Below are 14,167 nucleotides of genomic sequence, written 5' to 3'. Positions count from 1 at the left end.
TTCTCCCCCATTTCACAAGGGAGGAGCTGAGGTTGAGATGTGCCCTTGCCCCAAGGCTAGTAAGAAACCAACTTTGGCTGTAACCCAAGAGCCACGGCTGCCCATGAAATTAAGAAAACTGTCTACAACTGTACCAGGGAATAAAAAGTGTTGAAACCAGGCCCACAGGGCATTCCTTTACAGAAAGATGGAGAATGTTTTCTGTTACACGCATTATTGCTGTCAGCTAACTCCTGGCTTCTCTTTCCTCCGGGCACCCCCAAAAATTACAGTCCTCTCCTTGTAGTTAAGTGTGGTCATCTGACCTACTTGAGCCAGAGCATTTGCTTAGAAGTGCAAGGACCCTCAGTAGTTGCTCCCCTCAACCAGAGGTGTTACCAAGGATAGATCCATCAGTTGGTATCCTGTAGTCATGATCACAGTGAGCAGAGGTCTTTGCCAAAACCCAACAGATTTAATGAGAGCATGTGGTTTAAGCCACTGGGGACTTGGGGTTTGTTGGTTATTGCAGCTTAGCTTAGTCTGTCCTGACTGGTTCAGTTTTCTAATTCAAATGTAAGTCTTTTGCAAAAAAAAAAACCAAAAACAAAAACAAAAAAACTATCTCTGTGGGGTGGCCTCTTGTAAACTTGAGTCACATACAGTTAGCCCTCTGTATCCCCACATTCTGGATCCAAGGTTGGTTGAATCCCCTGAATGTGGAACCTGTGGATAGGATGGCTGAATGGACTATCCCACCTTTTATAAGGGACTCGAGCATCCTTGGATTTTGTTATCTGTGGGTCATGGAACCAATCCCCCTTGGATACCAAGGGATGACTGAACACATACCTTTTAAAAAGAAAATAGACTCCTGGATCCCCCATGTTTTTATTTAAATTAATTTTACTATCTTACTTAAATATGCACAAGCATAAAACTAGGGATAAATTCTTTATGCACATGGCACAAACAACTATGAAACCAAATTACAAAAATAATGAAAAAGAAAAGCACCCCAAAAGCAAAGATTTATAAAGAAACAATAAAAAAAAAAAAGTCTGGAAACACTGTTTTGTGGGAACTGAATTCCTACAGAAATGTCAAGATGCTTCTGAGTTCAATAAAGTAGGTTCTGTATAATTATGTCTTGTGTAATGCCTCAATTCTTCTACCATTTTTCTCTTTTTCAGAACCACCACCAAGCATTCCTTAATTCATGTGGTATAGGAAAAGCTTAACGGAGTTATTTCAGTATCAAATCCACTTCTGTCCCTTTCTTACCAGCTTATGACAATAAAGCATCACTGTTGGCACCCAATAAACATAAACTAAAATGTGAGACTGGAAATTTTATGTCAGTACTCAGTTTTATAGAAATTACTCAGATAAGTCTGACTGTGCTTGACTTTTTAATATTACCACTGAAATGAAAGCCCTGAGCTTTTAAATTCCTATCAAAGTCTAAGAAACTCCCCATTCTCCAAAATATCTTATATGCCACTGAACAGTACACTGAAAAATAGCTGAACTGGTAAATGTTATGTATATTTTACCATGGTTTTTAAAAAGCTTTTTTCAGAGAGAATAGCGCAAGTTTCAGAGCAAGATATCCTGACTCTCAAATCCCCACTCCCACTATCTTGAGACCGGGTGCCCTTGAAGCAAGTTGCTTAAGCTCTCTGAACCTCAGGTACCTCATCCACAAAGGAATACTATCCTTATTAAACAATTGTTTTGAGGAACAAAGAAAATAGAGTAATTGAAGAGTCTCACACAGCACTAGTCTGTGTAGAACTGCTATAGGTTTCCTCCTGGGCCATTGCTAAGACTGCATGTCTCTCCTTCCCGAGCAGCTAGGTATTGTCTCTGACTTGAGCGCTGGCCAATGAAATGCAGGTTGAATTGATGGAAGCCATTTCCAGATACAGCTTATAAAAACCTCCCACAAAACCTTCCACTCCTCTTCCCTCTTCTATAAGCTGAATCAGAGAATCTGAGACAAGATTCCAAAGCTCTAAGGCAGGGCTTAACAAACTTTTTCTGTGAAGTGTTGAGAGCTCATATTTTCAGGTTCATGAGCTCTGCTCCCTCTGTACCAGGTACTCACTGTTGTTGTAGCATGAGAACAGCTAAAAGGCTCAAATACATATGAATGGATGTGACTGAGTTCCAATAAAACTTTATTTCCAAAAAAAGAAATGACAGAAACAGTATTTGACCCATAAGCCAAGTTTGCTGACCTCTGCTCTAGGATGAAAGGAATCTGGGTTCCTAAAACTGTCTGAAGAAATACACTTTAGTACAAGCAAGAAATAACCTTCTCTTATGTCAACTCATAAGGGATTTTAGGGTTGTGTCGGTGTTAGCCTACTCTGACATTTTTAGAGGAGGTCATGGAAAGGATGTGACCACCTGCTGACCCTCGAGCTGAACCCGGGCAATCAGAGGCTCCTCACCCACTCGCCGGTCCTTGAAACATTTGCCCTCCATTCCCACAGTGGGAGCTGTCTTCAAGGACATGGCTTTGAGTCAGCAGTGTGTTGTTGAGACCACCTGGATGGGATAGGTGACTGAATCCCATTAAGATTTCCACCCAAACTTTTTAAGATTCCAACAGGCAGGTGCAGAGATCTGCTCATCTCACAGCCACCCAAGACAAGACTCATATTAAGTTCTCCTGCTTATCAAACCTGCCACCTGCCAGTCTGGAGTGGTCTGCCTCTTTCTTCAGTCTCTCCTTGCCCTCCATGTACAGTGGCCAGTTTCCAATTCACCCTGGAAGCTCCTTAGGTTTTGGTTTTGTTTTTTTAAATTTTGGGCCACATCTCATGGCATGCGGTTCCTTAGTTCCCCGACCAGGGATTGAACTCATGCCCCCTGCAGGAGAAGGTGGAGTCTTAACCACTGGACTGTTGGGGAAGTCCTGCTCCTGGTGTTTTAAACCAACAGATATCATACCCAACCACATAAATTCCTCTTCTGCCCTACATTCCTTTGAAAACAGGGACTATGGGTTATTCATCTGTCACAAAGACTTCCCAATACATGTTAATGAAACAAATAAAACACCATTAAATAGAAAATCATGTGCATGGGGATTAATGAGTGCAACAGCTATGATTTTCTAACCCATCTCTGTCCCCTGTCTCTATCCCATCACCCTATTCCTAGACACATATCTGGGTTGTTTGTGCCCCATCCAGGTAACCAGAGACAACATTTGGGAGACAGTTTGCTTGCATGAAGTAAACAGAGCTTGCTTAATTGGTTCATTTTATGTGAATAATTTGCTCCTTCTTATAATAAATACCCCCCTGGAACATATTACAAAGTCAGCTTTCAGTTGTAGCTCAGCTACGATGTACTAGCACATTGATAGCCTATCACCTACAGCCATGGCTATACCATCACTGCAGTTTGGTACTTGTACCCCTAACTATAGTCGGGGAAGGCAATGGCACCCCACTCCAGTACTCTTGCCTGGAAAATCCCATGGATGAAGGAGCCTGGTAGGCTGCAGTCCATGGGGTCGCTAAAAGTCGGACACAACTGAGCGACTTCACTTTCACTTTTCACTTTGCTGCTTTGGAGAAGGAAATGGCAACCCACTCCAGTGTTCTTGCCTGGAGAATCCCAGGGACGGGGGAGCCTGGTGGGCTGCCATCTATGGGGTCGCACAGAGTCGGACACGACTGACGTGACTTAGCAGCAGCATAGTCGGGGAGCCTGAGACCTCAAGAGTTTAAAAAAACTTTTCCAAAATCCTATGCTGGCCACACCAGAAACCCACAGATAAGCGAGTCTCAGACTTAGTGCTGCCCAAAACTGGATTCTGAAACCTCTGGAAATTCACCCAACTTCCCTACTTGAAATGTATTTGTTGGGGAACAATTAACCTTAGGATGAGTAATTTGTCACCACTCTGTGTGAGTTTCAAATTTTCCCATTACAAGAGGAAAATGAGAAAAATATGTCCTAGATAACACAGAGAAAAATGCTTCATTGCCTTAATTGCCTTTCTATTTCAATCAAGGAAGGCATTTAATTATTTCTGAACTACATTCCAAACTCTCTCTCAAGAATATTAGTCTCCCCAGGTGAGTTAACCAAATCTGTGCAAAACATATCTCGTGTCTGAATATTAATATCAAACATTTATTGAGCACTTTTTATATATTCCAATGACTTAATTCCTTACACTTAATGATCTCATTTTTTTCCTCAGAGCAAGTCCGTGAGGTGAAAACATTCCTTATTCTTCCCTGATAAGTGAAGAAACTGAGTCAGAAAACTGAGACAGCATTGGTGTTAAGTGGTGAATCCATGTTCAATCCCAGGCCCCGACCCTTGGGCCACACTGCCCCTCCCTCACTCTGCCTCACTGACTCTGTGCGTTCCCCTCTAGATTTCAATTTCTGAGTAAATGTGCAAAAATCAGTGTGGAAGAGTCACCCATTGTGGTCTGTGTCAGCAACTCAAGGGTCATCTGGAACTTGAGGTGGGTCATCTAGAGGACATGGAGTCAGAAAGGGCTGAGTCCACCTGGCTTCTTGCACAAGGAAGGAAGCCCCAGACATTTCACACCACTGCCCTGGGCCCTGGAAAGACCCCACAACCTGCATTCAGGGCCCAGCTCTGACTTTATCATCGCTGCTGGAACCCGCAGGGAAAGGAAATAACTTTTCTATGATATGTACATAAGGCCATTATTATCTTACTTTAAAAAAAATGGAAAACAATCAACTCACCCTGCTGCTGTGCTCAGTCTTACCCGACTCTTTGCAACCCCATGGACTGTAGCCCACCAGGCCCCTCTGTTCATGAAATTTTTCAGGCAAGAATACTGGAGCAGGTTGTCATTTTCTACTCCAAGGGCTCTTCCCAACCCAGGGATCAAACCCATTTCTCTTGTGTCTCCTGCACTGGCAAACAGATTCTTTAACACTGTACCATCTGGGAAGCCCAATCAACTCACTGTTTATAGTCCACAACTGAATGGCATGAACACATGTGTTGTATAAGTAAGAAAAAGAAAATATTTTTTTCTGTGATGGACTGTGCCCTTCAAAATGTACTATAAAACAGAATAAAGACTGGATTTTGAAATCTGTGGGCCACATCAGTAGGAAAGTTGACACTGGCAATTTTCACAAGGATTTTAAACTTTACAATATGATAAGCATAGGACAATGAGTACACTTATGTCCTCAGAACAAATGCTTTATAATTTGGGTTAATTTTTTTTTAGTCTTCACAGTAGTCTTAATTTCAATAACATGGATATTTTTAAACATGTTAATGAAAATATTCTATTTCATTAACTGTGCATATAAGTATGTAGGAGAAAACTGATATTTTTAAAATGTAAAACGGCTTGTATTCCTAATAAATAAGAGCAACTATTGATTTCTCAATTGTGTGTCTTTAAAGGCTTCTATTCTTAAGTCTGATCATTTGCACAGATGAAATCTATTTTCTCTCCAGTAAATATGTTAACACTTAAATAGACCATATATGCTCAGCTTCTTGTATTAAGACTTGTGGAAGTCATAGACCCTTGAGACATGCAAGCAGTTGTCTAGTAAAGATTTGAACCATATTCTTGAGCAGCTGGAATTACGTAAGTCTAAACAAAGCGCATTTTCCCTTGTGGTGGTCCACGGCCATGTGCATAGAACTTCCAAGCATTTAAGCACCCAAATTCCACTATGTTCTGGGGACCCCATGCCAACTTGGACACGTTTAAGGATATGAGAGACTAAAAACAACACCACTGAGCTTCCAGTTTCCACTCACAGCAGCTACATCATTCAGATCACTCCCCACTGCACACACACATCCTGCACACATTGGTTTCAAAACTGCCAACATCTCCTGAAAATGACTGAGGAGCCCAAACAGCAGTCAGGAGTCCCCAGGCAAATTTTTGGAGAAAGCAGAGAGATAAGTAGAATTTTGGAAGCGCTTATCCTGCAAGCATTTCCGGTTATTGTTGACTCAGGCTTCTGCTCACGGACTACATGGGGAGAGGGGCCGCAAAGGTCAGGGCACAAAGCCCACGCGAGGCGCTCGCTTTAAGTTGGGGTTTCAAAAAGCTTTTAAAAAAGAAAAAAAAGATAAAAAGATGTATTTTCAACGTCAGAGCAAAGTTAGTGGAAACCTCTCTCTCCCTCCCCTAAACTGGGGGCCTTTGGGACCCAGACTCTGCCTCAGGAAGACTGACCTCCAAGAACTCACAACCTGAGTTGGCTGTTTAGTTGCTCAGTCATGTCCAACTCTTTACAACTCTGTGGACTGTAGCCTTCCAGGCTCCCCTGTCCATGGAATTTTCCAGGCAAGAATACTGGAGTGGATTGCCATTTCCTTCTCCAGGGGATCTTCCCGATCCAGGAATCATACCCATGTCTCCTGAATTGGCAGGCGTGTTCTTTACCACTGAGACACCTGGTAAGCTGGCTAAGGAATCTCAAACTGTGAAAATGGTTTAAGGCGACACCCAAGTGGGAGTGAACCCGAAGCTTCTCCCCAGGCAGGAGCACCTGTGCCAGGCTGTGCTTCTCCCTACCAGTAACTTTACAAAAGCAAAGGAGGCCAGCAGTCAAAGGCTAGCAGGCACAGAAAGAAGCACCACTCCACTGTGAGATCCAGAAGAAACAAAAGGAAGCAGAAAAGCAGAAACACAGCTCCACTCTCCTCAGACATGCACTCTCCTCAAACAGGCTAAAACACCACCTTCATTACGAAGCTTAAAGAAATAAATGACAAACTTGAAAATATCTGCAGAAAACAGGCATACCATAGCAATCAAATTTGTCATAGTAAACTGGAAACAGAAATGAATAGAGCTGTTGTAAACAAATATTAAAATAACCAGTGTTAAAAATGCAGGGAATGGACACAGGAACATTCCTCTAGTGCAAATCCATTTGCACTGAAGATCCTTCCTGTCTGGAACGAACATCCCCCAGACATCCCTCTTGGATGATTCCGGTCCTTCAATGTATTCTCAAAGGTCCCCTTCTCAATGAATCCCACACTGATCACAACAGCCATCTTCCCTCTTCCCACACATTTAGACTCTGAATCACCTTCTTTAAAGCATTTACCAACTTCTGACATAAACATTTCCTTCATTTACTCTGCTCATAGTATACACTCTGCCCCTTACCAATAGATCATATGCTCCATGAAGCCAGCACTGTTTGCTTGTTTTTAGTTCACTGAGGTTTCCGAGATGCAAAAATTCTATATAAAACATCTGACACACAACAAAAATTAGCTGAATGATTGGTGTAGAGCACCTCCCTATTCTGGAAACAGTATCTTTATTAATGTAAGTCAAGTGAAATGAAGTCGCTCAGTCGTGTCCGACTCTTTGCGACCCCATGGACTGTAGCCTACCAGGCTCCTCTGTCCATGGGCTTTTCCAGGCAAGAGTACTGGAGTGGGGTGCCATTTAACCTTAGCCCAAATGCTACTCTGTGGCAGCCACAGTGCAACACCCACTCACCTTGATGTCAATGCCACCAACACTTAATGTACAGCCTTTTCCTCCCTTCACCCAGCTCTGTCATCCCCCACCAACCCTCTTGCACACTATAGAGCACAATTATATTTCTCTCTTCAGAAAAGATGAGCCTAGATTTATGGGTCCTATTTTCTAACCAACTGAGTCTCAATTAGACTCTGTCAATCCCTGAGCTTGCATTAGAGCCAGCACTCAAAATACTAGAGCTGAGGGCAGAGCAAGAGAGGCAAGTTTGCAGAGAAGATTAAAAAAAAAAAAAAATCAGTGAATGAGTTTAACATAAGATTTGGATAAAATATAGGGAGAATTAATGAACTCATTAATTAGATATATTTTAGTTATAAAACTATCTAGTTTTACATGTAAATTATACAATATAAATATATGTTAAAAATAAATTAGAATAAACTATCAAGTATGAAACATGGAGTGGAAAAAAATTTAAAAGAGAGTAAGACATAAGGAGGGTATAGTGAGAGAGCTAACATGCATCTGATTAAGTCATAAAAAGAAAGGATGAGGCAGAAGAAATGGTTGAAAAGAAAATGGCTGAGAATTTTCCAGAACTGAAGAAACGCATTCATCTATGGATCAAAGAGATCCAAGAAACCCCATGCAAATAAATAAAAATAAATTGCTAACAAAGTAGATCCTAAAAGTTATCACAAGGTGAAAAAAATTGTCACTGTTTGAAGTGATGGACTAAACATGGTAATCATTTTGCATCATACATGAATGCCAGGTCGTTATGCTGTATGTCAAATATATCTCAATAAAATCGAAAAAATAAATAAAACAAAAATTTGCAACTAGATTCACGACAGTAAAATTACAAAAAATAACAAAGGTGAAGAGAAAAATTCTAAGATTAAAAAAGACCTTCAAATACTGGCAGTTAGACTGACCTCTAACCAACGGTCAACTGTTTTCTCAGTAGTAATGAAGGAAGGCATTTTTCTGTTTTTCCTTTACTTATTTCACTAAGCATAATACTCTCTAGGTCCATCTGTGTTGCTGCAAATGCTAAATTTTCATTTTTTTGTAGCTAAGTAATATTCCATTGTATATATACATACCACATCTTCTTGATCCATTCATCTGTTGATGGACACTTTCATATCTTGCTTTCATATCTTGACTAATGTAAACAATGCTGAAGATTGGGATGCATGTATCTTTTTGAATTGGTGTTTTCATTTGCTTTGGATATATACCCATCAGTGAAATTGCTGGGTCACATGGTAGGTCGATTTTGAGTTTTTTGAAGAACCTCCATACTGTTTTCCATAGTAACTTCACCAATTTCAAGTCCCACCAACTGCGTACTAGGGTTCCTTTTGCTCCACATCCTTGCCAACATGTGGAACCTAAAAAATAAAACAAACCAATGTATATAACAAAACAGAAGCAGGCTGACAGATAGAGAGAGCAAACTAGTGGGTACCAGTAGGAAGAGGGAAGGGGAGAGGGCAGAGATAGGGGTTGAGGATTAAGACATGTTACTATATATAAAGTAAACAACAAGGATCTATTTCACAGCACAGGGAAATACAGCCACTATTTTGTAATGACTTTAAATGGAGTATGATCTATAAAAGTACTGAGTCGCTACGTGGTTGCTGGGCAGCAACCGGCAGGCACGCAAGGCCCGTACTTGCCCAGGTCTGAGACGGAAGAAAGATCCAGGAGACCACGAGAGACATAAATTATTTATTAAATAGGGCAGGGGTCCCCAAATCCAGGCCGAGGACTCATAGGAACCAGGCAGAACAGCAGGAGGTAAGCAGCGATCTGCCACTCCCCATCCCCCCGACTCCTCTCAATCATCTCCGCCCTCCCACCCCAGTCCATGGAAAAACTGTGTTCCAGGAAATCAGTCCCAGGTGCCAAAAAGGTTGGGGACCACTGAGATAGGGGATCTTACGCATCCAGAGCAAAAGGCTAGTGGAGCCACACCGCATAATGGCAGACAGCAGGCAAAACATAGGAACAAGCTTCACTACGCAGGAGAGAATGGTGCTGCCATTTGCAGGGGGAAGTGACGTCAGGCTGGTTCATCAGTTACCAAAGAAACCGGCAGCTGGGTTACATTCGTTTTAGCTCCTCACATTAACAATCACCAGGCCGCTTCCCTTTCATAAGCTAGCAGGTGGAACTGTTTTGGCTTAAGGGTTAGAACGGTCACTAGCTGGAGCTGGGGGCAATATATAAACTAATGTCAGTTCAGTTCAGTCGCTCAGTCGTCTCCGTCTCTTTGGGACCCCATGAATCGCAGCACGCCCCTCCCTGTCCATCACCAACTCCCGGAGTTCGCTGAGACTCAAGTCCATCGAGTCAGTGATGCCATCCAGCCATCTCATCCTCTGTCGTCCCCTTCTCCTCCTGCCCCCAATCCCTCCCAGCATCAGAGTCTTTTCCAATGAGTCCACTCTTTGCATGAGGTGGCCAAAGTACTGGAGTTTCAGCTTTAGCATCATTCCTTCCAAAGAAATCCCAGGGCTGATCTCCTTCAGAATGGACTGGTTGGATCTCCTTGCAGTCCAAGGGACTCTCAAGAGTCTTCTCCAACACTACAGTTCAAAAGCAGTGGACATGAACTTGGGCAAACTCTTGGAGATGGTGAGGGACAGGGAAACCTGGCCTGCTGCAGTCCATGTAGTCTTGAAAAGCAGGATACAACTTGGCAACTCAACAACAACAAATCAACTACACATCAGTTAAAATTTTAATTATTTTTTAAAAAGACAATGGTCTGGCATATCAAAAGGAAATAACTGCCACCATAAAATTCTACTAATACACCCCGTGAAAGACAATTTAAACCTGAATTTTTCACCATCAGATTCTCACTATATGAGCTCTATTGATATGCTTCAGGCAGAAAGACAGTGATATTAAAAAAAAAAAAAATTGATCCAAGATGCAAAGAAAGTTTGTGGAGCCAAGTAAATAGAGAATGTGGTTAAATAAAAATAAGTACCAGCTGTAAAAAAATGGTAATGAAAATTTCTACTGGGGGTAAAATGAGATTGCCAAAGTATTAGACAACAAAAGCATAAGACTTGGAGGTGGGGAAATGAAGAAATGATAAAAAGGTCCTTGTTGGTAGTTTTTTATGTTCATTATCTGTCCAAGAAAAGGTAATGTTTCTGATGACTTCTAGACCTGGGTAGGATAATTATGCAGTTTGTAATTTCTAAGGTGTATTAGATTCATAGGACTGACATAACAAACCACCACAAACTGAGTGACTTAAAACAATAGAGATTTATTCTCTCACAGTTCTGAAGCGTGCATGCTGTGCTAAGTCTCTTCAGTCGTGTCTGACTCTTTGTAACCCTATGGGACTGTAGCCCTCCAGCCTCCTCTGTCCATAGGATTTCCCAGCAGGAAACCCCCAGGAGGGTTGCCATGCCCTCCTCCAGGAGATCTTCCTGACCCAGGGATTGAACCCACATCTCTTATATCTCCTGCATTAGCAAGTAAGTTCTTCACCACTAGCGCCACCTAGGAAGTTGCGCTGAAGGGTAGAAATCCAAAATTAAGTTGATGGCAGGCCCACTGTCTTTCTGAAGACTCTAGGGAAGAATCCATCTTTTCATAGCCCAGGCTTCACAGAGCCATCTTCCTCCTATCATCCTTCCTTCCTCCTGTCATCTTTTTTGTTGGTTGGTTTGTTTGTTTTTTATCTTTTGGCTTCACCATGAGGTATGTGGGATCTTAGTTTCCCATCCAGGAATCAAACCTGCACCCCCTGCATTGGCAGGGCAGAGTGTTAACCAAGGGACAGCCAGGGAAGTCCCTCTCATCTCTTTTTATAACATCAATCATATTGGAGTAGGGTCCACCCTGATGACCTCACCTTAATTTGGTTACATCTTCAATACCCTATTTCCAAATTAGATCACATTCATAAGTATCAATAGCTATAACTTCAATAAATCCTTTGGATTTGGAGCAGGGACACAATTAAACCCAATAAATAACATAAGAACAAACATTGTAGAACTAGGGTGTTGCTTCCAAACTAGTAGAAGAAGTGAACTGGATAATTATGAATACTCAAAATTAAAAATAATATTGACACCAAAACCTAATAAGAACAGGACCATTGCAGGCTAATCTTATTAATGAACACAGACTTTTTTATTTTAAAAAAATGTTAATAAGTTGAATTTACAATATATACAAAGATTTTAAGGTTGATGCAGCATAATAAAGGGCTTCTCTGGTGACTCAGAATATAAAGAATCTGCCTGCAACACAGGAGACCTGGGTTCCATCCCGGGGTTGGGAAGATCCCTTGGAGGAGGGCATAGCAACCCACTCCAATATTCTTGCCTGGAGAATCCCACTGATGGAGAAGCCTGGTGAGCTACAGTCCATGGGGTCACAAAGAGTTGGACATGACTAAGTGACTAAGTACTCACACATGCAGCATAATAAAGATGAAGTAATATAATTCACCTCATTAATAGATTAAAAAAGAAAAATCATAGGCTCATCATATATCAGAGAAAGTAGCATTTGATACAGATAATTAATAGCACCTACCTCCCAGGGTTATAGTGATAATAAAACCAATCTATATCAAGCAATTTTACAGTGCCTGGCACATAGCCAACATTCAATAGATTGTTACCTATTACTAGTATTTATAAACTTTAACTGCATTTCACACACATACACAGAAGATATTCAAATGACCAATACATAGACAAGAAAGTACTCACCTTTATTAGGATTCAGGCAAATACAAAATAAAACCCAAATAAGATATCACTATACCCATGAAATTGGCAGAAGTTTAAAAGTCTGACCATACTGAGTGCTGCTTAATATATATAGGAGCTTTCATATACTGCTAATGATAACAGCCACCTTGGAAAGCAGTCTGGCATTATCTATAAAATCTTTTACTCTGTAATCCAGAAATTCCACTGCTAGGTATATAATCTACGGAAGTGCTTGTTAAATCAACCCAAGACTTCAGTTATAAATCCCACTTGGCCATAGTGTATGAAAGTGAAAGTGTTAGTATAGCCACTATGGAGAACAGAATGGAAGTTTCTTAAAAACTAAAAATAGAACTACCATATCACCCAACAATCCCTCTCCTGGGCACATACCTGAAGAAAACTATAATTCAAAATATATATGCACCCCAATATTCATTACACACTATTTACAATAGCCAAGATATGGAAGCAACCTAAATGTCCATCAACTGAGAAATGGATAAAGAAGATGTGGTACATGTTCACAGTGTAATATTACTTAGCCATAAAAAGAATAAAATAATGCCATTTGCAGCAACATGGATGGACCTAGAGATTGTCATACTGAGTAAAGTAAGTCACAGAAAGACAAATATCATGTGTTACCACTTAAATGTGAAATCTAAAAAAGGGGAGGTACAAATGAACTTATTTACAGAAGTAGAGCCATTGATGTAGGAAGTAAACTTATGATTACTAGGGGAATGGAGGGGGGATAAATTGGGAGATTGGGACTAACACATACCTACTACTATATATAAAATAGATAATTAATAAGAACCTAGGGTATCATACAGGGAGCTCTACTCAATAGTCTGTAATGATGTATATGGGAAAATATTCTAAAAAAGAGTAAATATATGTATATGTATAACTAATATACTTTGCTGTACACTCAAAACTAACACAACACTGTAAATCAACAATACTCTGATAAAAGTACATATGTATGTCAAAGCCTATCAAATACTACACTTTAAAGATGCAGAGTTTATTACACATAAATTATACCTTGACTAAGATGTTTAAAATAGTTCAAGATTAAAAAAAAAAATTTACCTGCCCCACTCTTTTGAGAGAATAGAAAGAACCTCATCAAGAAGTACATGAAAAGCCATCACAGCCCATGTCACCAGAAGTGATTGTCTCTCTCTTAACGAGGTTAGTGAACACAGGTTTTTTGGCCATTCCTCCTTTCTAACAGAACAGCCTCTAATTTTCCTGGAGGGGAATTATCTCTTCCCTGTTGTGACACCCTTGACTTAACAGTAACTCTGAACACAGGAATTCCCTAACAGTCCAGTAGTTAGGACTCTGAGCTTCCATTGCAGGAAACCCAGGTTCAATCCCTGGTCAGGGAACTAAGATCCCACAAGCTGCATGGCAAAAAAAAGCCAACCTTGAACAAAAGGTGGTCACATCATGACCTGAGATGAGCCCAGTGGACCCTGTCCCCCAGGAACTCCTTCTCTGTGGGGTGCAGGGTTGGAGTCTGGGAGACGATACAAAGCTGACTCCCCTTAGCCGTTGTTTCAGTGGCGTCCTTTTCATTTCTGTGTAGAAGGGATGGGGGTGGTAATCTGGTGGAAGGTAGGATTTGGGGGACAACTTTGATCTACTTTTACATAGCATTTTGAATAAACATAAGGACTCTCAAGTGCCCTGACTAAGAACTGGGGTGGAGAGCAGTTTAAAGCTCCCTCGAACAAAGGAGTCACCACTAACTCCTAAAGACACTGCCAAACAACAGCTGGTACCTAGATTCCCCAGCGTCAGCATGGTTTCTGAGCCACCCTTTATTAATACAATAAACACCTTTTTTGGTGTAACTTGCCCAAAATTGGTTTCTACTACTCGAGCTACAGAAGGCTGATATGGT

The 14,167-nt window shown here is 41.0% G+C and overlaps 1 protein-coding gene across 5 annotated transcripts in view; it reads right to left on the bottom strand.

The window, feature by feature from the left end:
• The window catches only part of EBF1 (EBF transcription factor 1), a 430,756-nt gene extending 421,223 nt beyond the window's left edge, over positions 1-9,533 (bottom strand). For 3 of the 5 annotated variants that reach the window (XM_044947384.2, XM_006052632.4, XM_006052633.4), the window contains exons 1-2: positions 9,435-9,533; positions 8,587-8,877 (exon numbers count right to left, since the gene is read on the bottom strand). In XM_044947384.2, coding sequence (XP_044803319.2) covers positions 8,587-8,604 — 18 coding nt within the window. In that variant the 5' untranslated portion in view covers positions 8,605-8,877; positions 9,435-9,533. The remainder of the gene's footprint in view (positions 1-8,586; positions 8,878-9,434) is intronic. The other 2 variants (XM_044947386.2, XM_025292317.3) reach the window with 2 other exon arrangements.
• Positions 9,534-14,167: the final 4,634 nt, after the last annotated feature.

This window comes from Bubalus bubalis, chromosome 9, assembly GCF_019923935.1.
Source record: "Bubalus bubalis isolate 160015118507 breed Murrah chromosome 9, NDDB_SH_1, whole genome shotgun sequence".
NCBI lineage: Eukaryota > Metazoa > Chordata > Mammalia > Artiodactyla > Bovidae > Bubalus > Bubalus bubalis.
The sequence above is the reverse complement of the archived record's forward strand: the minus strand, read 5'-3'. Positions and strand labels throughout refer to the sequence as shown.